This window comes from Anabas testudineus, chromosome 23 (assembly GCF_900324465.2).
Source record: "Anabas testudineus chromosome 23, fAnaTes1.2, whole genome shotgun sequence".
In the NCBI taxonomy this organism is placed as follows: Eukaryota; Metazoa; Chordata; class Actinopteri; order Anabantiformes; family Anabantidae; genus Anabas; species Anabas testudineus.
The window spans coordinates 1,199,200-1,223,784 of NC_046631.1; the positions used below are offsets into that span (position 1 = coordinate 1,199,200).

General features: G+C 44.0%; 2 protein-coding genes across 3 annotated transcripts in view; both read left to right on the top strand.

Annotated features, from left to right (window-relative positions):
- LOC113162904 (pleckstrin homology domain-containing family A member 5-like) overlaps window positions 1–15,837 on the top strand; it is a 142,020-nt gene extending 126,183 nt beyond the window's left edge. The window contains exons 16-33 of one of the 2 annotated variants that reach the window (XM_026361153.1): window positions 130–249; window positions 1,739–1,792; window positions 3,339–3,424; window positions 5,520–5,577; window positions 5,675–5,755; window positions 5,853–6,005; window positions 6,507–6,608; window positions 6,871–6,979; window positions 7,244–7,287; window positions 8,367–8,564; window positions 9,264–9,399; window positions 9,632–9,753; window positions 10,391–10,579; window positions 10,734–10,868; window positions 10,996–11,118; window positions 11,836–11,981; window positions 12,179–12,345; window positions 13,362–15,837. In XM_026361153.1, coding sequence (XP_026216938.1) covers window positions 130–249; window positions 1,739–1,792; window positions 3,339–3,424; window positions 5,520–5,577; window positions 5,675–5,755; window positions 5,853–6,005; window positions 6,507–6,608; window positions 6,871–6,979; window positions 7,244–7,287; window positions 8,367–8,564; window positions 9,264–9,399; window positions 9,632–9,753; window positions 10,391–10,579; window positions 10,734–10,868; window positions 10,996–11,118; window positions 11,836–11,981; window positions 12,179–12,345; window positions 13,362–13,396 — 2,058 coding nt within the window. In that variant the 3' untranslated portion in view covers window positions 13,397–15,837. The remainder of the gene's footprint in view (window positions 1–129; window positions 250–1,738; window positions 1,793–3,338; window positions 3,425–5,519; window positions 5,578–5,674; window positions 5,756–5,852; window positions 6,006–6,506; window positions 6,609–6,870; window positions 6,980–7,243; window positions 7,288–8,366; window positions 8,565–9,263; window positions 9,400–9,631; window positions 9,754–10,390; window positions 10,580–10,733; window positions 10,869–10,995; window positions 11,119–11,835; window positions 11,982–12,178; window positions 12,346–13,361) is intronic. The other variant, XM_026361154.1, reaches the window with a different exon arrangement.
- A 2,048-nt stretch (window positions 15,838–17,885) lies between these two features.
- Window positions 17,886–24,521, top strand: aebp2 (AE binding protein 2). Its single transcript, XM_026364236.1, has 8 exons — window positions 17,886–18,588; window positions 22,002–22,233; window positions 22,690–22,797; window positions 22,887–23,073; window positions 23,172–23,296; window positions 23,428–23,495; window positions 23,817–23,930; window positions 24,033–24,521. The coding sequence occupies exons 1-8, from the start codon at window positions 18,068–18,070 to the stop codon at window positions 24,043–24,045; spliced, it is 1,368 nt and encodes a 455-aa protein (XP_026220021.1). The 5' UTR covers window positions 17,886–18,067; the 3' UTR covers window positions 24,046–24,521.
- Window positions 24,522–24,585: the final 64 nt, after the last annotated feature.

Below are 24,585 nucleotides of genomic sequence, written 5' to 3' on the forward strand. Positions count from 1 at the left end.
TAATTATTAACCAGTCCTGGCAGAAATGTTAAAACAGTAAATTGGTTCTCTTCCATTTGGTAAGCGAGTGTTGTTGATGTTGGTAGTGTGGCATCTCCTCTTTTCTCCTCTGTGTGTTGCTCTGTGCAGCCCGAGGAGCTGACCCTGCTGCTGATCAAGCTCCGCCGGCAGCAGGCAGAGCTCAACAGTCTGCGGGAGCACACAGTAGCTCAGCTAATGGCCCTGGGTATGGAGGGGCCCAACGCCAAGGTCAGCACTGAGTGTATACATACACATGTATGCATGCACGTCTTTGTGCTTCAACAACCAAGCAGTCACAAACCCACATTTTGTGTGTATATGCGTGTCTGCAAGGGGAGGTTTCTTTTGTTAGAAAACAGGGTACTTCAATTCACCTGGAGTTTGGAAAGCTTCCATGACTAAAAAACAGTTACATTTAAACTGTTCACTGTCTAGGCCTACACTGAAATATCTCAACAACTGTTGGATTGACTGTCATCAATGATCTATGACGAACATATCCTAGTGACTCTTGATCTTAGAATATTTTATCTAGTGTCACCAGCATGTCAAGAGTTTCTGCTTAGCCTTCTAATCTAGTACATTGTCACAGAATACATACAGATAATGAACTTGTCTGAGTCCAGACCGAGCTCTAGCTTCACCAGCAGTTTGACACTTTCAGATAACTTGAACCTGTCAAAAAATAAAATAGATTTTGATAACTTTGGCAAACACTTTACACTGCAACAAATGTTCTGAATATACAGCATCCACAATGACTTACAGAACAACAGGGTTGGCAAAATTCTTGTCCTCTGAAAGGATTGATACATTCCCTGTACAAGTGCAACAAACACAACTGGTTGTGTTCACAAGTGAATTAAAAGTGAATAAGACGTCATGCCTTCCTGCCAGCAAGTTGAATTAAAACCTGTCATTTTGCCTGTGAACACACAAAATGTAATTTTTTTTCGCAATGCTGGAAATTTATGCCCAGACCTATATAAGTTTTGTGCCTTGCCTCTTTTGCACTTTTTTATGTGTGCGCTTGCATGGGGGACTACTCCTGTTCACGTATGTCAGCTCGAGGCTCGAGGATCTATGAGCCAGGAGAGCATGGATGCATCAGAGCTGATGCATTAAGCAACATGTTACTTGTTGCCTCTTTTCTGTCTGATGTACGACATGAGTTCTGGATTGAATCCATCAGTGTGATGTGTTTGATTTTTTATTTTGTTATTAACTTTATCGGTTCTAAGTTATTCAGAAGACTTGTGCATTGGAATAATGCATGAAAGATAAATGTGGAAAAACCTCTGGCATTCTAGGTTTCTTGAAGAACTGCATGTGTTTTGGGATGACTTCTTTATTCATGTTGCAGAATATGTATGCTGCATGTTTTAAGAGCTGGTCAGTATTAAATGTTACAATCACTGTGATATGTGACTAGACGCTTTCCAATTGGACTTAATGGGCACTTTGCAAATAAACAAAGAAAATGCTTGAGCCGAGGTAATTAAAACACAATAAAATGCTAAGTCTTTGTAATAATTCTTGAGCTTTGCATCTCAAATTATCTTCCGTCTTCCTTTGCCTCCTTTTATAATTTCCTTCTTTCTGTTGACATTTTGTGTTTGACTCTCTTTCCATCTCTTTCCCCTCCCTCTTTCTATCAAATAACATGGCCACACTTTTCCTGCTTCTTTTCCTCTGCCTTCTTCTGTGGCTACTGCAGGCTGATGTTCTCTCCCATCACCTACAGAGGAACCTTATTTACCTGGATAGCCAGGTGAGGACTTTAAACACGGACTATGTCTATTAGATTAGATTAGATTCAACTTTATTGTTATTACACATGTACCAGTACTTGTGCTACAGTACTATATCCAGAGAATATCCAGTGAGCTCATGGTTCAGTTCAGAGTGTGGTAAGCTTGTTAGACTACGCTGTAGGTTGTCATTTACACTTAACAGTGGACCTTTATACTTTGGAAACTTGTAAAACTGTGTCACTCTTTGTACATTTAGACAAAACTTGCAGCACACTAAAACTAAATAAAAAGAAATGGCTGTCTGTTAGGTAGACACATAGTGAAATAACTATCACAGTAATGCTTTTGAAAGTCGTCACAACCTTTATATCTGCACATTGCTGCTGTATCGAGCATGATCTGCAGCCTTATTTGTATGTACCCATGTACAACAACACTCAAGCTCTCTTGATTGCTTGCAAATGTCAGCCTTGTGCACTTCAGACAAGAACATCTGAAACAACAAAGGTAAGGGCTGGCAAGCAAACGTGACAATCACAATTCTGTCTGCGTAGGAAACAGACACAACAGCAGAAATTCCAATATTTTAAAGATGGCTGTGGTGGAAACTTACAGAATGGAGGTTATTTAATTCTGACACATATTTGAGTATGGCCAATTTTTTCTGTTAGAAATAATCTTTGATGTTTTTGCTGCAATCTCATAAACATTGTATTGCAGCACCCACACAAGGTGCCAGTCTAATTGGAAGAAAAACTGTCAACAGAGGCATACACCGATCATGGCAGGCATCTAAATATGCTGTTTATGTGCAGCTACAACTCGCCTTTTCACTCTCCTGCATTATTGAAGACGACTGCTCTGAGAAGGTCATACCTGCATAGGAAGGAGTGGCTAGCAACCTTTTCTTTTACAAAGAGTCTCTTTAGGCACCTGTTTTTCTTGAAAGGGTTCGATCAAAAGCTTTATCCTGAGTCAGTTAGCATTTATGTACATCAAAGGGAACAAAGATCTAAAAAAAAACCCTGATTGCGAGTGTGTAGACACTCAAAAACCACGAGTGTCTACACAAGTACAGTCGGTCAAAGTTTAACCAGATCCAAACTGTGATTGTTTAATAGTTCTCTTTGTTCTCTCTTCCACTTAAGTTTAACTGATCTCTATGGTGATCTGAGTGCTTGTGTTTCTGCTCTGTTCTATCTGCTCTGAAATCTTAAAAGTTACTTCGGCGAATAAGAAATAGTCAACACCATAGAACCAGCAACTGCAAAAATAAATCCCAAGTTGCGGCAGTAAATCAATACTTTTACTTTAACTTTCAGTGAGGTCAGGAAACTTTTATTTTCTGGTCATTTGAAAAGATTTGGGACCTTGGAAGAATCGAATTTACTCAAAAATAAGGTTGACGAGCGAGGGCTGATGTTGGGGTTAGTTAGCTCAAAGGGACGAGGTGGATTCCCTCCCCTGCTTGCCACTCGTTAAACAGTTGCTCATTCATCAGCCAGCATTTACAGCGGTGTTGTTATACCAGTGTATCCTCTCTCTCCACGGTGCTGCAAATAGACGAAGGAGAATGAGCCTCTAATCTTCATGATTCACACTATGATCGAGAACTCGGCACCCAGGCCGCAACTCTACCAGCAAGTAAGGTGTTTGGCAGGCTCTGGCTTGAGTCACTGTGAAGCAAGTCGATCTGATTATTCCCGCACTGAACATGTCAGTGATGCTGGACTGTTTCTTAAAATGAATCTTCAAAATCTTCAAAAGGTTGCGGATAAACACCAGTTGAGTTTTGAGGTACATTATACTGTACTGTAATGTGAACAGTGTGCGCCTGTCGCAAACACTCAGTAGCTTGGCGTTTCTTTTCCCCAAGCTCTAAACTTTTATTCTAACTCAACTCAAGCTCAACAGACTCAAACCAGACCTTTGCCTTGATAGACCCCATGATTGTGCACCCACGTCCCCCCACATCACCTCGTTTCACCACTTAGGGTGCAGTCGGTTCGTCCAACAGCCAGCTGCTGCTCGGCGAGTCTTCTGTGATGTCATCATACCATCTTTGGAAGTTTTGGTTCCAGCATATCTCATGCCATTGTTTTCTGTTTGTCGCTGTTGGCACAACCCTTAGGGGAGCATGGCTTTATGGTGTAATTCTGCACCATAGCCATGAAGGTCTCCTCTCATTGCCCGTCTTGATACAACGCTATTCATCGTTGGGTAACGCTTTGAAAATGTCTACACCGTGTGGATGTGTTTGTCTTAAAGGTCCATATTTTCAGCTGTTCAGTGGTCCTTTCACATGAATAATTCCTTCTGTTTTTTTATGAATTAAGGAGTTTAATTAATCTTTTTCAGATCACTATCACCTGCTAGTTTGGCTCAACAAGTCCTTCAGTCTTAATGCTTATATTGGTTGTTTGTCCCAATCCTCACAAAGTCCATGTAAGCTGTTTGTTATAAGAGCTCCCCCACATGGGAGGAGACTCATACATGGACTACAGCGAACATTAATAATTAATCCTATTTTGTCATTTCTGCATTTTGTAAAAAACCCCGAAAAGAGCTTTTTTGACGTACTGCCTGGAACAGATCATGATAACGGGGAATGTAAAATTCATGGGAACCTCTGCCTCTGTCTGTGCTCATTTATCACCATCACCAGTCTGAACCAACAGCAGGTCTTGTCATTTTACTAGGGGAGTTGGTAGAGAGGCACCATGCATTTTACATATCTAACCAAAATGCATTAAAGAAATCATCAGGCATTTGTGAGTGACATATCACATTGGTCACTAAAAGGTCACCTTTGAGCCGACTCAATTTACAGTTAATAATTTGTCTGTGAATTATAATATACAGGAATTGTAATGTGGTTTATGTGATGGGCAGTTTTGAGCCTATTGTCTGAACATCTGGCCTAAAAGTCCAAACTCAGGAAGAAAACAATCCACTAAGCAGCCACAAAACTAGTCAAATATATTTTCTATTAAACTTTTTTGTGCCTTAATCATTTGTGTATGATAGTGTTTCTTCCATTAAAATGTGCAGTGTAAATATTGTTACATTTTCTCCACTCATTTTATTTGATAACTAACCCACTCAGTAGGGCCACTACTGCCTACCAGTAGGTCGGTAGGTGGTTATCATTTGTGTGTGCGACACCCTGCAGCTGTAGTAAATATGACAAAGACAAGAAGAGCAGTTGGGGACTACTCTCTTGCATCTGATTTGTATTTCATACACAGTATATATAATAGCTTGTGGCTTAATTTTACCTTTATTGTTGTGCGTCTTCTTGCCCCAGGCTACTCCACCCTCACTCTCTTTCTATATGTTCTAATGTTCAGCTCCAATATCCCCCGATAACACCTGGGTAAACAGCTTCCAGGTAAATTAAACAGGATTAGTGAATATGCACTGAGCGCTCATCCCGTCATCCTCCTGCCTCCCTACCTCAGGAATGAACAGCAGGAAGCACATCATGTTGTGTTAAGAGTGTCTTTGCACATTCTGCAGCCTTTAGAGAATCTACTGATTCACAAATATGAATCAGGTTGTAGTCATCTGTTTGTTTGCTTGGCCAGCACCCACTTTGAAAGTTACGCAAGTTAAAATTGCACAAAGCAGCATATTGTGTAGAGGACTCGTCATGGCTGTGGCTCTCTGCTTTCCATTCTTAGAGATGTGTTGTTGTTGCCCCCTGCTGCCCGTCTCTGATCGTGTCTTGTCTTTTCAGATCAGCCCCAATGATTACAAAGACGGCCCCTTCGTCCAGCGCACAGAGGAGGCTGATACAGACGTGAGAAAGGCACAGCCTTCAGTAGTATTCCTCATAGGATTCAAATCTTCAAGTTCAAGCTTGCATGTGTGTGTGTGTGTGTGTGTTCGTGTGTTAGACCAAGCTGAGCAGACTGTGTGAGCAGGACAAGGCGGTGAGGATGCAGGAGGAGAAGTTAAAGCAGCTACACAGAGAGAAGGTATAGCTGCCAGGGTGTGGATGTGTCATGGTTTTGACTTGTGCAAGTGCAACAATAATAAGTATGTGTGTGTGTCTGTGTGTGTGTGGGTTGGCAGCACACTCTGGAGACGGCCCTGCTGTCGGCCAGTCAGGAACTGAGCGAGCACAGCGGCTCCAGCGCTGCAGCCACACAGAGCCTGGTCCAGCAGAGAGACGTGTTGCAGAACGGCCTGCTCAGCACCTGCAGAGAGCTGTCCAGAGTCACGGCTGTGAGCACACACACACACTCATACACACATCTCACGGCAGGACGTGCATGTTTATGGTGGTGGTGAGGCTCGGGGAAAGTAAGGCGGTCGGAATCACTGTTAACACCCTGATCTTCTGACCCGTGTGGGAGAAAGATAGAGAAAGGCTAAATGAGATTTTCTTGCCAGAGTTCACATACACAGAGAAATAAAGAACTGTTTTTTGCCATTGCACTGCAGGGAACAGTTGGACATCAGCTTATGTCTGTGATGTAGTCAACTAGCTTAAAGTAATTAAACAAAGTTTAGGTCTCCAGCCCGTGGGGGCAGAACTAAGGGCAGGCAACCACCCACATGACTTCAAGTTCAAGTGTAGAACTGGTAACAGAAATAAGAACTACAAAATGAAATGATTTCATTTGAGAAGTAGACGTTTGGGCACACACACACACACACACACACACACACACGTAGACACACACATGTTTGTGACCCTGTTGTTGGCTGGTGTCCTGGTTTCAGGAGTTGGACCGCTCGTGGAGAGAGTACGACAGGTTGGAGGCAGATGTCACTCTAGCCAAGTCCAACCTGCTGGAGCAGCTGGAGGCCCTGGGCAGCCCGCAGGTAACATACAGACACTCATACACATACACACACACATACACAGCATATGATAATGATTGACGTTATGGGGACTTGCATTTGTCCCCAAAAGGGAGTTGCATCCCTACATTGTGTCTGTGTAAACAGATTTATGTCCCCAATAAACACACACACACACACACACACATATTCTCTCTGGGATGATCGGCTGTTTAACTGCATTTGTTTATGTTTTTTTGTGTGTGTGTGTGTGTCTGTGTGTGTCTGTGTGTTGTATCTTCAGACAGAGCCTCCAAGTCAGCAGCACATCCAGATCCAGAAGGAGCTGTGGAGGATCCAGGACGTGATGGAGGCTCTTTCTAAAAATAAACCGCAGAGGAGCACAGACAGCAGTGAGAGTCATGAATAACACCTTTATACGTCACCTTCTCAGATTAATTTCATGCCTATCTGTTGCCATTTATAGTGAGGCAACATTCAAATATGGGACTTTACTTATTTTGTGGCAACTTTCTGTAACTGTGGTGAAAAGCCGAATAGTTTTATTCCCACTATGACTATGGTTAAAAAACTCCTTTGCTTTTTAGTTTTCCCTGAGGCTTCATTTCTTATTGACAGTACTAAAGACGTTTCTCCATATTCCCTGTGTTCACCAGGTTTTCCAGGTTCCAAACCTCTCTCCAGTCTTCAGAAGAACGAGGTACGGCAGTGTCCGAGCACCAAACAGCCCATTCCAACACCCACGTTACACCCCACACACTTTGAATGGGGCCTCTAGTTCCAATCATAGGCATCTTTAAGAAAGAATGACCTCGTGTGAACTGAACTATATTGTTACTCAACTTCAGGTTGTTTTACAAAGCATGCAGAAGGAGTATAGATAGATTTCCCTCATACTAGGCTGCCACTGGTTTCAGTTTAAATCAGGTTGCCGTCAAAATCAACTGGCTGAATCATGAAACTTGCTCGGGGTAGATAATCTATCACAGTGACCTTTACCGGTAACGATTCCGCTTCATGATACTCATCAGTGGGATTTATTTGTAGTTTTGCTACGCTCGTGGTGTGTTCAGACTAATACCAACATTATTTTTGGCTTTCATTATTCCCACAAATTGGACTGTTATAAATAAGACTGCATCTAGAGAGTTTTCATAGCATTTGTCAGCTTTTGAGTTTTTCATGGTTCTACCTTTTCCAGCACAGGCAGACAGCTGTCTTCAGTGAAAAAGGTCCAATAACCCCTCCTGTACACCTACTGCAGCAGTAATAGTGTAATTTATCTCAGGAGGTGGTAGACTATGGATTAGACTGACTTATTTCTTAACTAAAACCAGACCTGAAGTCTTGTGGTCGAACCTGACCACAAGAAAAATATGGAACTATGAGGTCTTTGAGATAAGATGCACTAGGTACCAACACTCCGGTATCCACCAAGTTAAATATCAGTGCAGCTCCCACAACCAGAGACGTGTTTGTGGGTTCGAACTGCAGCCCTGGAACTAAACTTAAACCCTGGTTCCTCCAGTTGAAACAAACATAGAGGAACTATGTTGCTGGTTCCTGGTAAAAATTCCTGCAGTGGAAATAGGATTTTTCTAATCACTTTATGCAGTTGTGGCATCTATACAATTCACTTCCCTCTCAGTCTGAACACACCCTCAGAGTATTCTGGATTTCACCAACAAGGATGCTATTTAAAGTATTGAAGTAGCCTCTGCCTGTAACCAGAAGTGCCATCTAGTCATACAAGGTGACCCGCTGTGTTGATGTCAACAGGCAGTGACGCTGCTGCCGCTCAGTCCTCTCAGCGAGGGCGACGGCGTGCCCCCTCGCCCGCCCCTCCCTCAGTACTACGACTCCTCAGAGCGGCCCCCTAACGCGCCCCCCCACTACTCGCACCCCGGCGGCCGCCTGCCCCCACACGCGCACCGCGCCGAAGACCGCAAGGCTGGCTCCAGGAACGGAGCGCACAGTGTAAGAGCTGCTGAAGTATTCGTGCCCCTGACCCACTCCACGCCTGCTCCATTCGTCCACACCTTTGGTTTTGCTGTGCCCTCCATCCATTAGCGCGCTGGACCTCTGCGTCTGAACACTTCATTTCTAAACCCATTTTTACCTTCATTTTCATTATGTTCACCCCTCAACTTAATGTGAATTATCTCAATAAGTGCCATTTTGGATCAATGTAAGTGTGATTTTTCTTATTTACCCCTGTAACTCATGCTCACTTCTGCCATACACCGTGCCACATTCACCTTCATACACGCATTTATTGGTTCAATTTCATTGTATGTGCCATTTGTGTCTTCTCAGTTTGTGTGCTACTGTAGTACAGTGGACCGTATTGTGCTTTTTGCTTCTTATTCCTATAACTTAGTTATCAGTATAACTCAGGCTGAAATTTTGAGATTGATTATGATAATTAGATGATAATGATCTTCTTTTAAATATATGGTCAAAATCAGATTTTACTCTTAAAGTAAAGAGTTTATTTTTTTAGATCCTGAGGAGTAGCAATTTGATAAACAGCAGACTTAACAAACACCCATAAAAATAATCCAAATTACGAAAGCTTCACTCCTCATTAGTTTTTAGTAAGAGTGTTTAAGTTATACACTACATTCTACAAAGTGTGTATTATGACCCTTAGCAATCTCTGCCTTTCTCTCGCAGCAAGCCCCAGACTATCGACTTTACAAGAGTGAGCCGGAGCTGACCACGGTGAAGGAAGAAGTGGACGAGGCCAATGGCGAGGACAAGGACAAGGCGGAGACCTCAGCTGAGAGTAGAGACGCTGCACCCTCAAAAGGTAACTCACCTAGAAGTGACGCTTGCCCACTTAATTAGTGTTGGGTGAAGGCTGTGTTTGTGTATGAGAGCTATCTATACTAGAAAAGTCATGGAAATGCAATCAGATGCATTGGGCAGAGCTAATGTAACAACAAACCACTGGTGTACTCAACGTAAATTTACTGTTACACTGTGAGTAATTAGCCTGACTGCAGGATTTCTATGCTAATCTCTAAGTGACTCCCCAACAGCGCCCCCCTACCCACTGGGCATCGTCACTCCCAGGACCAAACCTCCCATGAGCCCTCCAGAGTCCTCCACGATTGCCTCGTATGTCACCCTGAGGAAGACCAAGAAGCCTGAATCCAGATCAGTAAGTTTTGGCCTTAACATTAAAACGTTATTGTAATAACATGACCTGGCTGAAGTAGTATTGCTGTTCTGTTGGCTTACAGTGCACGTGAACAGTTTTACATTCCCAAAAGCGACATGTGCACTCCCAAAAAGCCTGTCACTTCACAATTTCATTCAGAACAGGCTGTGTACTTACAGGAGCCAGTTCTTTCCACGTCACGTTTGCAAGTGTTTCCTGACTTTTCTCCTTTTCCCTTTAACTTCACTGCCTTTTCTTTTGATCCCAGAGCTGAAGTTCCCCTTTTCATATCTCTGTCTTGTGCTCTGGGTTCACAGAGCGGTCGCACAGTCTCTCTACGTCGTCTTGTTTCCTTTTATCAGTGGGATATACAAGAAAGTGCCTTTGCATGCTTTAGTCTGTCAATCTTTGATCACGGTTGTTATAGTGGAGGTGTTTGCTCCAGTTAATAGGTGCTTTGTACTGTTCCCGATGTAGAGTCTAAATAAATGCACAACACATAGCAGCACTCAGAATCCATGTTCACAACCTCCTTATTTGCATCAGGCGATGCAGAGGGAACAGGAACAGAAAAAACCCTACTTTAAAGCATGTCTACATGTACAAACGTGGCGACGTGTGACGTTGTCTTGTGCAGGACCGTCCCAGGAGCGCGGTGGATCAGACTGGGTTTGGTGAACGAGAGGTGGGCAGAACCAGGATGAGCGTGGAGGAACAGCTGGAGAGGATGAGGAGAAACCTGGAGGCTTCGACGCTCCGAGAGAAGAAGAGGGAAACGCCATCCCGCTCGCCGTCCTTCAGCAAAGACAACCCGTTTGTGCTGCAGGTGACATCACACCCCCCCACACACACATATAGACATAGACATGGAAGAAATATGCTTCTTTCTTATCTATGGAAAGTTTCATTTTTAACCTAATGATGAATTCAAGTAATTTAGGTGTGTGTGTGTGTGTGTGTGTGTGTGTGTGTGTGTGTAGACTCGGACCCAGGCAGAGGGGGCCAGTGCAGACCCTGTGGAGCTGGAAGCAGCTCTGCAGCAGCTGAAGTTGGCTCACATGGAGCAGAGGTTGGCAGCTGGGGTTACCTCAGAAAAAGCACCGACTGCATCGCAGGTACAGCTCAGCCAGAGGTCTACTACGATGCAGTGCATGGCGCAAGTTGCACATTTGTTCCTTTTTTTTTGTTTGTTTTGGATGACTGCACAAACAGCCCCTGTCATCGTTCTATTTCGATATCCAGGACATGCAAAGAGCGGAGGAGGAGGTGAAAAGTGACAAGTGTAAGGAAGTGCAGCAGGACAGACATGTGGCCCTGCAGAGTGTGAAGGAGCTGCAGGCTGAGACCAACAGCATAGACAATGAGGTACTGTACAGAAAGACTGCACAGACACAGTGTGCCAACATGTTGGCTGGTGGATTTATCTGCTTGTGCTCATTTTCCAATAATTCCAAAATTCTTTCTTTATATTAAAATAAAATGGCTTGTAAAATAAAAATGCATGGTAGCTGTTGTCAGTTGTTAATAAACAGGAGATTCTGTCTCGCTTGCGTGTCTTCCTATTCAACTCACCGCGTGTTATCCCAGCCACACAGCAGCTAATTGTGGCCGTAACATCTCCTCAATGTAATCTGCGGCAATAACAGAGGATTTGTTGGGGATGCAGAGGAAGCCAGGTTGGCTTCAAGGGTTTTATCTCCTGGGTTCAGCCAAATTCTACAACCAGGACTGGTAGCTGCTGAGTCTGGGCTGCTCTCCAGTGGGATGCCACCCCAGAGCTCCATGGAGCTCCCAGAGTGTATATAGCACCCTCTCTCCACAGCAGTACAACACTGATTTATTAATAAGCCATTCATAAATAATGATTTCTTTATTTAATATTGTTCTGTTTTGTCATCCATCTGCTTATTTATCTTATTAACTGTCTTATTCACATTTTGTTTATGTTATTACTGCTGCTGATTGACCCCATGAGTAATTCCTTTACCAGGACCAGTACTTTATATGTCCTGTACCGATATTCAGAGCATCTCCCAGCCATACAAAATACGATAAACCCTCCGTTCGTTGTGTGTGTTTCAGCTGTGTGAAAGTCAGCGGGTGGTGATTCTGGACTTGGGCATGGAGACTCAGTGTGTGGAGATAGTAAACCTTCAGCCCTTTGAGGATGACGAAAGCAGAGAGCAAGATCTGACCAGCTCACCTACAAACACCACCACTGAAAACAGGTGTGTGTGTGTGCATATGTGTGACCCTGATTTGTAGAGTTTGGGATATTTCTTAGTAGGTTGTGTCACTACAATTGACACTTTTCTTTTTACATACAGTCGTTAGATTGACCCTCAATAGTGTCCTAACATCAGTAGTCTGTTTTTGCATCAGTCAGAGTCAGTGTGACGGCTTCTGATGCTCCTGCTGATTGTAGCTTCCAGACTCCTGAGCCTGAGACGCCGAGCCCGGAGCCTAAGGAGGACGAGGCAGACCTGACGCAACAGACCACCAGAAAGGACAGGATGGAGAACAGCCTGGATCCTTACAACCAGCTTACAACGGACGACAAGAAACACAACAACAACAATAATATGTTGTCTTGTAAGTGAAGAGCCCCCCTAATCGAAGTACAGTAAAGATTTAAGATGTTGTTGTAGCTGGTAAAACACCCAGATTTATTAAGCTCTGTGACAAACGAACCCCTTGTCAAAGCTTTTTATTTCTACTTGTACTTCTGAGACATCACATGCACGGTGCAGTTGTTCAGTGTGGTTGTTCCTAACAGACAAGTAATGAGTAACCAAAGCCTCAAGCGTGAAGGACTACAGCATAGTGACGAAGACAGAGCTGTGCGTATTTTTTCCCAGCTGTGTGCATTGAAGGAGCTGCACCAGCTATCAGTCTCACAGAGGTCCTGGCTCCAATATCCCGCCCTGAACTCAATTATATCAGCAGCAGTCAGCTCCCGTCTCTTTGCCTACACATAATTCGCCCAGGCTAAGCGAAATCTGCTCCTCCTCTGGTAAGGAAAAGTGTGGAGTTCATGGACGGACTCTCAGACGCAGTACATCCTATTACTGCACAGTGCATTGACATGGACGAGCTGGATAAGTGGATGGCTGACTGAACAGACAGACTGATTAGAGATAATCTAACATTCAGGAACATTTGCACCTTACGATGTCATCCATGCATCTGTTTCTCATATTCCCACTGCATTTATCCAAGCACAACATGAGACTGTGGAATGAAGACCAGTGGCTTGCAAGCCAACTAGACAGCGCACTCCAGTGGACTAATACAAAAACTGCAATGTTTTTTAAACTTGTGGGTCTCTGTTAAAACTGATGAACGCGTTTTAAACATTTGCTTAACAAGGGCATGGTAGTTGAGTACTTAAAGTGTGTCCAACCTAACTGCAATCCCCATGGTTCACTTCTGGGTTGGTGAACCCTGCTTGCATATCTCTCTCTCTCCTAGCTCTCCAATGCTATTATCAAAAAAAGGCCTATTGAAAAACCAGTGTGAGTGAACTTGGCTTTGGCTGTATTTCATCACGGCGAAATCTTTTCGTGACACACACTCATTCCCTGTCGCACTTTCTCTTCTCCCTGCAGCGCCAACATTCAACCTGGTGAGCAGCGACACGTGAGCGACGCTGGCCCGAACAGCCACTCCGGCGTACCATAGAGCCCAAATGTAGCCAGCCTGCACAGAGCATGTTCCACGGCTTCCTGCGTTTAAAACTGAACTACTTTGATACTACTGTTACACAGCCGCAAGGAGACTGAGGGGACTACAGCCCTACTTAACAGACTGACCAACACACAGACGAACTGCCATCACATCCAGACAGAGATCAAGGCAGATGTACTGTATCGTTACAACCTGTTAATTCTGTTCATATTGATATGTCCTGCAGCAAAACATGAATTCTGTGTAGTCATATTTGTCCCAAAACATTTCTGCATAAATACAAGATTGTGAAATCGTTTAGCTTAACTCTTAGAAAACTACTTCACCCTAACTTGACCAACATAATGGTCTAGAACAAAAGTGATAGTTTAATAAAGACTGTTGATCAGATGCATAAAGAAGGGGTAGGGTTATCCTCGTAAAATGCAGTATTTGTGGAATATATATAAATAGGAAATACGCATGACAATGAATTAGTTCATTTTAAAGAACTAAAACAATCACATATTGATCTATATCATTTGTAGCAGTTTAATTGTAGGCTCCGAAACGTTCCACTCCTACACAGTGGAATTAAGAAGTACAGGTAAGGTAGGGGCCCTCTTTAGCATAATGAAACAAACTTGACTGGCTAGGGTTTGCACATCGACAACAGACTTTCTTAATTTCTTTAATTCCAACCTTGAGGAAATTGTTGTTTCCTCAAGGTTGCAGTGGACGACAGCACTCTAGCCAGGAGGAATCAAACCAATAACCCTGGGGTTTGGAGATGACTGCTTTACCAACTGAGCTACCCCAAGGATAGGAGCCAACTATAATCTTTTACAGAACACACTGTTCTACAGAACAGTCCCTTATCACAGTTTCTTAGATTGACTGAATCCCTAAAAGTAACCAGGGGTTGAGTGTCCAGAAGGGAGGCCTGTCTGTACCAGTCCATGACCTTCCATCTGAGTTTGAGTGTGAAGCAGTTGGGATTAAATTCTTTTAAATCCGACAGCACGGAACTTTGTAGGAAAACAGTTGTGTTCTTTGGAAGCTAGTTTAAGGGTGATTCGAGTATCTGGACATATTGTTGGTGCATGGCAGGACAATGGAAAACAAGACTGATTCGTGGGTTAAACCAGACTGTTGAGGTGACGTAGGAGGTAAATCTGGATTTCAAACATTTGATTTACCAATCATGGCTCAGGCCAAGACATTCAAATAGACCTCGGGATAGAGCCACTGATAGCTCTCATTGAAGATGCAGGTAGTTCAGCCATCTGACAAGGTCACACGTGGTTTCCAAGGTACATCCAGGTATTAGGATCGGTCAATCACTGCAACGCACAGTGTATAGGATGATCATTTGGAGGGGTTTCCATAAACCATTTCACAATCGTGATTATATGTAGGACTTGTTTTGTGGGTAATATAACTCCATTGAAATGTGTTACCAAATACATACACACATCAGTATACAGAACTTTTGATATCTAAGTATTAAAGTCATGCTAACATAATAATTATTAAAATGAGAATATTCTTCTGTTCTGAAGGAGGATATTGGCTGTTACTGAGTTGATGGAGGTGGGTGTACAGCTGTATATAAGAGCACTTGACAAGCCTCCCCGCAGATGGGCTAAGCACCAAAACTCCACATACATGCAGTGCTTTACTTTAACCCCAAAGTGACCGCAAATGCTCTTGGATTTTAACCTGCTCTGATTTTAATTCTTTGTGTTGATTTGACACCAGAGGCTCCCTGATCACTATATTTTCACATCTTTTTGCACCTGCAACAAAACAGATTATCTTTCGTTGGATATACATATATAAATATATATGTAAAGTATATATATATGAACATAAAGCAGATTTTTACTTCAACAAGGTGCCACATCATGCTGCTGTTTATTCTCTTTTTAAAGTATTTTGCAGAAATTGTGATTATTTATGTCGAGCAGATGGTCCGCGTCTTCTGAAAGTCTGTTGGTTTTCCTGTCTGCTTTTTTATTTTTCAGGTTCTGTCTATTTTTGTTTTTCTCTCCTTGGTTTTACATTACCTAGAAGACTTGCAGTATAGATGCCGAGAACACGACACAGATTAGACACTTTGCATTTGAAACTGTCGTAGGTGGTGACAAATCAGAGAATAGCACACGTACGAAGCAATAAGTAGGACTCTGGAGCTCCAGAAAATTTAAGAGATGTATAAACTGTAAAAAAAAATTTAAAAAAGAAAAAGAAATAAATAAAACTAGATAGCATAATTTATGTACACACTGAAAAGACAAAGAGCGAATATTATAACTATCAGAGGTTATTATTATTATTAATATTATTAGGGTCAATATGCAAAAGGTTCATACCCCATCTGTTTTATATCATGTGAAATAAATGTTGATGTTCTTAAAACATGCTCTTAGCTGTTTTTTTTCTCTTGATGTTTTTTTTTTTTTTTTATGTGTGTGTTTTAATAGTTGGTCTAAATCCGTGCTTCCCTTCTTACCTCTTCTTTTCACTGCTTCAAATGATTAACGCTTTTCATGTGGACGTGGGCAAGGGTTGAGCTGTTAATTACATTAAAGGCAGGTCAGTAGGGCCAGTAACTACTCTCTGCAGTAGCATCTCTAACCCTAAGCTTTATAAAAAAAGGAAAGTTTTAAGTCTAGTCTTAAGTGTGGAGAGGGTGTCTGCCTCCTGAACCTGAATTGCGAGCTGGTTCCACAGGAGAGGGGCTTGATAGCTAAAGGCACTGCCTCCCATTCTACATTTGGAAACTCCAGGAACCACAAGTAAACCTGCAGAACGGAGAGTTCTGTTGGGAAAATATGGTATTGTGAGACATGATGGCACTTGATTAATAACCTCAATAATAAGCAACAACCTTAACCAGGTGTGAATCAGACCATGACATTGTTTAGGAGGAATTTTAGCCCATTCTTTTGGCAGAACTGCTTTAGATCATATTCTTCAGACGTCTTGTGTGTGGCTTTATTAAAGTTGTGTCAGACAGACAGACATTATGCTGAAGAATTTTTTGATACACTAGGGAATTACCCCAATCACTGCAAGCTGATGCAGCAAAGCAGGCCCAAATCATGATGTTTCCTCCACCATACTTTTCTTTTCATCATGATATACAGGGCCCTTTCTTACTCCAAATGTAGTGTTGCTAATTTCTTCTTATTAGGGACTTTTTGTCCCTGTAATTCTACAAACTGTGGCGTCAGATCCACGACAACTCAACTTCACACGTTTTTATGTAAGAAAATAAGAACATGACTGAATAAAATATTTTATTATAGAATTCTATATATAGTCTGTTATTAATAATATCATGCTGTTGTTTCATCGCATTATTTAAATATAAAAAATTAATACAATAAAAATGATTGAGATAAGTAAAAAGAAATTGTTATTAGGCTACTTACAAATCAAAAAAATGTAAAAATTAAAAAAAATTCAACTTTGATTCATAAGTATTTTGTTAACCTCTTTACAGGCATTGGCATTAATTGTTATTCCAACGTTACATCTACGCCAAAACAAAAAAAAAAAAAGACATTATTTCTTCCACATTTTAACGTTGAAGCTCGATCATGTGCCAGCTGGGTCAAACTCAGTCCAGCGGTGAAGGCCATGTGATGTTGTTTAAAGTTCCGGCTAGAAACTAGGACGTGGATCCAGAGCATGTTTTGTTCAAAACAAAAACAAAAAAAGTGGATCTATGTCAAATCCGATCACCACATGTCGCATGTTTTCTCCATCGTGCCACAAGGCAACAGGAGCGGGCCTTCGACTGGAGCGCAACAAGTCGGCTGCACAGGTCGGCACGGTTCGGTTCGGTTCGTCTGCACAAACCGAGAGCGAGTTCACGACGAGAGCAGCTGGGGCTCCTCGGCGGACGACAGACAATGATTCGCAACGGGGGCGCTACGTGCAGCACGGAGTGCGTCGCTGAAACAGAAACGAGCCTTTTCAGCAGATCTCGACTTGGATCATTTTTCTGTTTGTCGGAACACGTGGAGCTGAGAGGCCACAATGCCAAAGATCGTGCATATGGGAGAGGAGGACTCCCTCCTTTGAGAAAAATGAGTACATGTTGCTCCCCCTAGCTTTCCCTCCTTTTTTTTGTGATCGTGCCTATATATATATATATTTCTTTTCATCAAAGCAAGTGTTCAGTTAATGTTAAGAATAAATAAAAAGAAAGGCAAACTAACTATTTTTGTAGCCACACGGGTGAAACATCACTTATTATAATGTCCGCTGTGTTTTTTAACCACGTTTTTACAAATAACGCTTTCACATCGGACTTAGGGGTTTATATTTTTGGTCATTAAATCCGCATTTAATATGACATAATTCCAGAAGAGTTACATTTGTAGATGCCGTTTACAGAAGCGCTTCATTTCAAACTTATAGCGACAGTGTGAGCGCTTGTGAAGGCGTGTTCAAGGACGGACTGAGTGGCGCATCTTTCCAAACAGACCAGCTTTGGCCATACGGGGCTCCGACGTCATGCGAACCCCCTGCCGTGTACGCTAGAAGCGGAGAGTGTGAGTGGAGGAAGAAGGGCAGCCCGAGGGCAACTTTCCGAGTGGAACATCTCAAAAATAGTTGGCAGTACTGTTCGCAAATGGCTCAAATAACGACCGAAGGGGCCGAGCAAGATCCTCAACCGACGTCGAATCAAAACGGGACCGGCGAAACGGCAGGAACCGGTAAGGAAGGACAGGCCGTGCTGGACCCCAAACAGGAACCGGGCGACAGCAACGAGAGCAGAGCAGGAATGGACGCGAAGAGTCGCGGTGCGGCGGAGGAGCTCGGGTACGAGCCGTCTCCTGCTCCGGACGCCGACCAAGCGGCCACCACGCCGACTGAAAAGGCGGACAGCGGCGAGAGGGAAGCCGGTGGCAAACTCTCCGAACCGGGGAAAAGTCCCGCACAGGGGAGTTTGGCGAGTAGCACGGATTCCGCGCAAGAGGGCTCCCGGGTGCTGAAGCAAGAACAAAGAGAAGGGGAGAGCGTGTCCTCCGCGGCGCCCGGCGACCGCGCGAAGACCGCGGGGAGAGCCGAGCACGGCACCAAGAGGCGGGCCAGCGCCGAGCTGCCCTCGTCGGACGGAGAGCCGCTGAGCCGCATGGATTCCGAAGACAGGTCTGTTGAAAAGCAGAAAGACCTCGCACCGGGTTTGCGGTGCGAGAACCTAGAGGTCGCGGCAGGTCGCGAACGGACAGAGTCAAGTTCACAGTTGGAAGTGTTAGCTAGCTAGCTAGTTAGTTGGAGAGTTAGCATGTCCGCTGTGCGTCGAGTCAACACGGCTCACATCACACTGGGTGCACATGTTGTGTTTACTGGCATGATGACACTACATCAAAGTAGATCAGTGTGTGTGTGTGCAGGTTGGTCTTTTAAATCACAACCCCCACCCCCACCCACACCCCCCATTTAAAACGACGCAGGACAACTAGTGTAGTCTGACTGTTGACTAGACTTTAACTGTGTCACCATCACTGTTGTTAGTGTTACTCCAACATCACACACACACACACACACACAGGCTACAGGATAGTGGTTCCCAGCCTTGTTGGCTGTTGAGATGAGTTCTTCAAACAAAACAAAAGGATGTTTAGTGAGGCAAACTTGGATCCAAGAGGGTTCATCCCATCACACCCCCCACCCCCCTCCTCAGATTATTCTGCAGCCTTTACGTCCTTGTCCACACTAACTCGCCTTAGTGTGGACATGGCTCTACTCAGTCAGGCGTCCAGATATTCGCTCAATGCACCATCTTTTGATCAGGGAGTTCTAATAATTATTTTTTAACATGCACTCAGTGTTAGCTGAGAGGCAGATGTTTGCCATGTGAGTATGATTTTAATGCAACGCTTCCTGCAGCTGTTTCCTAATAAAAGCCTCCCAGCAGCAGTTTGAATTGATTATGGATATTTAACCAGGAAGCAGCTGCGGAAAGTGTTGACATATTGTCAAAGGGTTCAGCATATCTTTATTATTAGTTTGGTACTGTTATGTTCAGTTGTTAGGGTTTAGCTGAGAGTTGGGTTTTGGTGTATGTTGGCATGTGGAGGTGTTTGATCTCTCCTCTGGCAGGTGAGTTTTAAACGGCGTATCAGGCGGTGAAGGCAAACCTCAAACCTGCAGCCTGCTACAAGAACCCCTGGCTGTGGCCTGGCTGCCTAGTTGAGTAGCAGGCAAACAACTGACACGGCTGTATTCGCAGGTGTGTCGCTTTAATGCTGTCCAGGAAATCCAGTTCTCGTCACAGATCGACGAGATTGAAGGATTATCAGGCGTTTAAACTCCGCACGCTGGTTTGTAACATGACACAGCGTTCGCCACCTGTGGAAAACCCTCGCAGCAGTAGAAACACTAGCTGCATTCCTTTTGGCTGTGCATCAAGAGTTAAATGGAGTGCAGACGGCTCATATGATGCTGATCTCTGTCAGCTGATAAACACTGGATGTTAGCTTGTGAATAATGGTAGCAGAGGTTCCTGTTTAGCATATCTGTTGAATAGCCCCAAAGGGCACATATTCCAGACCAGCACCACCATATCTAATGTGCTGTTATGTTGGCCTGTTCAATTTAACTCCATCCTTAATTTTACACAACGAGCACAGATCAAATGAGAAACTCAACACATTTCTCATTCTACTTTCTTGAAATGTCTTCTGTTTGAAGTCGGCTTTGCTAGACTGTACAAAGTGCAGGCTAAATTTACCAGTTAGTTTCCTCACACTCTTCATGTGGCGTATGCGCTGACTTTTTAGGGTTTCTACCTTGTTTGTTCTCGACCTTCTCTCTGTTCAGTTTGGTCACAGTCAGTTTGGCTTTTTGGACGGTTCAGATCGGTTATAGGAAGTCGATGCAGGTTCTTGTCTCTTAAACAATAGAGGAAGAAAAATAACTAAAAAAATGAATGGCAGGAACACCTGGGGGAGGAGGAGGCAACACGTTTCAGTTTGGTAGAGATGAGACTTAATGAAAATACATAAGAATGGTGGAAATTCCCTTTCAGTTGATACTCTCTCAACTGAGAGAGTGGCAAATATTTGCCATGCTTTCTTTCGTTTCCTGATTCTCCTTAAGGTTACTGTGACCAATGGAGACGGCCGAGTTGCGATACCGCGAGTGAAATCCTGATCTTTTGCCAGAACTCATCTAACCACGCTCTGTGCTGAGCATCAGCGTGTCAGTTTTAGTCATTTAGTCATTTCCCACCTTCTGGCACGACTGTGTGTGGTGAAACCAGTACCGTACACTCCTACACTGCCGCTTAAGTACAGTAGAATACCAGTACTGTGTCTGCACAGCAGCTCACTGGAAGCTCCTTTATATTTTCCAGTGGTCCTCTGTGTGTTATCTGGCAAACACTGAAAACACAGCGTTACTTGAAGCATCATAGTAGTTGCTGAGTAGCTATGAATTTATAAACCTAAGCGTAAGCTGTTGCATATGCACAGGGAGGGTTTATCACCTCCAGTTTTTGAACAGCAGCGTGGCATGTGAACGTTGAATCAGACAGGTTGCTGTCAGCTGCTGACTCACTGTTTTGTGTAGTGAAAACACAGATAGCTGACTTCTTTGTGACTAAAACAGAGCGTGGTTGTAAAATGATCCAAAGCTCAACCTTTGGCTGTTCCTTGATTATTTTTTTTTTTAGAACAAGAAGATCGAATCTAAGGTTTTGACTCATCTGCTGATCATCTTCTGTATTTAATTGTCTCGGCTGTAAATGTGATGAACTGGGGATGCAGGGTTATGAAAATGACGTGTTGGATTTGTTCAGTCATTGTATTCAAATAAAAATTCTTTGAGTACTTCCCCTTTAGCTTTACACAGAATCTGAAACTGTCCCCAGTGAATCATATCACAGGTTTCACTGATCACCCAGCCAAGTGGGACAGGAAGTCAAAATGTGAAGGACTATAAACCTAAAATGAATAAATAAACAAATACATAGTAATCATGTAGTATTCCATCCAACATGACAGTGTCCTCTGAGAGGCTTCACCGTGAAATCACCAAAGATGTGTAGTTGCATTTGGTGGAGTTAGGTTAGGTTAGAATATGGAAAATATCAACCCACTGGCGAACACTAAGAGACAGAAGGAAGCTCCTTAGGTCGACTAGATATAGTTTTTTAAACTTTACCAGCAGTGTTCACAGTGGAAGCGGCTCATAGAAACAGAACCGACAGTGTGCTGCCTGCTTTAATGTCTGGCAGCCTCTCAACTGTGGCTAATCCTGCTGCTGTGGCAGCTGGAGGACTCCGCCGTTACTTCTGTTCCCACACTGAGCTGAGTGGCAGCTGGACGCTGGTGGAGAGTGTGTGTGTGTGTTTCTGAGGTGTCGGTCCTCTTGTACAACATCTGGTTCAGCGTACACGCACCCACACGACATCAGAGCCATCAAATGTATTAAAACAGACCTTTGGACATTAATCCTGCTGATTTTCAGATGAAGCTAATTATAAAGTTATACTGAGGAGACAGAAGGATGCATTTAAATCTTCATACTATTGTGTATTTCTTCTCTTCTCACTGCAGTATTAGCAGCACCCTGATGGACATGGAGAGCACCGCCTCCAGCGGTCGCTCCACACCAGCCATGCTCAACGGTCACGGCGGGGGAGCATCAGCCGGCAGCGGCTCGGCGCCGGCGGGGACCAAGCCTCTGAGCTACACGTGCTGCTGGGATCACTGCCAGCTGCAGTTCCCCAGCAGCCCCGACCTGGCCGAACACATCCGAGCCACGCACGTGGACGCGCAGAGAGGAGGGGTCAGTGTCAGGTTACTGTGTGGGTGTGCTGCTCCTTGGGTGCCTCGATAGAGAGATGTTATTTAAAAAGGCTGAAGCCACCGCCATATCAGCTTCTGCTGGATCAAATAACTGCAGGTGTGAGAACGTAATGTGATCCAGCCACTAAATGTCCACTTTAATAGGAAGAAGTGGATAGAGGTTCAGTGACCTGAGCAAAATAGATGATAACTGAGAGGCTGAGCTCCAGAACCAGAACTGTTGAGACCTCTGTGAGCCTTTCTGTCATATACACACACTTAGGGACCTCTTTTCTGCTAGGCTAGTTCCTGGGCTGGTCTAATAGCCAGTGTCCAGTCTTTTCCACATGTCCTAACTCACAGTACTTTTATACTGAAGGAAACAGGAAGTGGCACTACCACTGTTTGTGTGTTACATTTGTATTATCTGTACATTAACTATTTGTGCACCACGCAGGTGTTTGTGTGTCTGTGGAAGGGCTGCAAAGTGTACAACACACCGTCCACCAGTCAGAGCTGGCTGCAGAGACACATGCTGACCCACAGTGGGGACAAACCGTTCAAGGTGAGGACGTCTGCTCAGCATTCACCACCGCTAACACTCAAACTGAACTCTGCATCAACTGACCATATGAACCTTATGTGTTCCTGCAGTGCGTGGTGGGGGGCTGCAATGCTACATTTGCCTCTCAGGGGGGGCTGGCGCGTCACGTCCCCACTCACTTCAGCTCCCAGAGTTCGTCCAAAATGTCCAGTCAGGGCAGGGTGAAGGAGGAGTCGCCGTCCAAGGCAGGTCTCAACAAGAGAAGGAAACTGAAGAACAAATACAGACGCTCGCTCCGTATGTACAACACACACAGCATCAGAGCCATGACATGTGTGACGTGACATCAACAAGATTAGTCGTGATAGAAATTTTTTTTTATTATTCTTTCTCAGCCCGACCTCACGACTTTTTCGACGCTCAGACCATGGACGCCATCCGCCATCGAGCCATCTGCCTCAACCTGGCAACTCACATCGAGAGCCTGGGCAACGGACACAGTGTGGTGTTTCACAGCACGGTGGGCTCACACACACTCACACTCACTACCCAGTCCATGAACTGTCATCATATTATCTACATCATCGATTATACTGCTGAGCTGACTGTATTGTCGTGTGCGTGTGTGTGTGTGTGTGTGTGTGTGTTCAGGTTATAGCCAGGAGGAAAGAGGACTCAGGCAAAGTGAAGGTCTTGTTGCACTGGACACCTGAAGACATGTAAGTCTGTGTTGTCTTTCTCTTGTCCTCCCACTGTGTGTCCTTTTGCTTCTTTCAGCAGCAAACAAATCTGGCTTAGATGAACAGTTTGTTAGTAACTAGGGGTAACGGTGACATGATTGTCTCTGCTGGTATCAACAAAATGCAAGAAGATATCCACATGTCACACACTGTCAGTGTCTTGACTGGGTATGTCTAGAGCCTCATCTGGGCTCAGTTTACTGTGCCCATGAAAAGGCAACACCATGTGGTTGTCTTTTACGAGGGCTCGTCCCAGATCAGGTTCAGCAGTTGAACATGTGACTCGTCTCCCTGTGGCAGACTGCCGGACGTGTGGGTGAACGAGAGTGACCGACCGCAGCAGAAGACCAAGGTGGTTCATCTGTCGAAGCTGCCCGCAGACACAGCTGTGCTGCTCGACCCCAGCATCTACAGGTAGGTGTGTGTGTGTGTGTGTGTCCAGTGTGGCTAACAAAAAGCTGAGCATCACTTGTGGCCATTAATATCTGAAGTGACCTTCTTTTTGTCCTCCTACAGGATGTTCTTCTAACGCCTCCGTCGTCGCTTCCTGCTAATCCAATCTGGAGGAGGAGAACATGTTCCTTTCTGTCTCCTCCTCCCCCCTCCACAGGATCCTGGGTTTGAAGAGACCTGCTCATCACGACTTTCTGAGGCCTGTGGTGTTTCCTCCAATTGGTGCTGACTTTAGCAAGGACGTGTAGGGAAGATGTGTTTTTTTTTTTTTTTGTTGTTGTTGTTGGTTGTTTTTTGTTTTTTTAAGATAACAACTAGATTGAAACTAACTGACAAGGCTGTAACTGTACGTGTAAACAGTTAGACGTGTAGAGAAGCTGTCTTTGTAAATACTTGAGATTTGTAATATATTTTTATACTTTGAATTTTTTTACTGTATTGTAGATAGATGTCCTTTTTCAATAGATGTTTTAAAAAACTGATAATATCGCTGATATGTGCAGATAGTTGCCATCAATACGGTCTGATGTCATTAAACTTCTCCAACCTCCACCTGCCCTGACGTCTTCACCTGCCACCTACACACACACACTTTTACATCAGGGTAAATGAGATG

Excerpts from the sequence above, each read along its gene's own strand:
- aebp2 (XM_026364236.1), top strand. The coding sequence starts at position 18,068 with ATGGCTCAAATAACGACCGAAGGGGCCGAGCAAGATCCTCAACCGACG. Across the intron at positions 18,589-22,001 it reads CGCATGGATTCCGAAGACAG|TATTAGCAGCACCCTGATGG; the intron begins GTCTGTTGAAAA and ends TTCTCACTGCAG. Across the intron at positions 23,496-23,816 it reads CACTGGACACCTGAAGACAT|ACTGCCGGACGTGTGGGTGA; the intron begins GTAAGTCTGTGT and ends TCCCTGTGGCAG.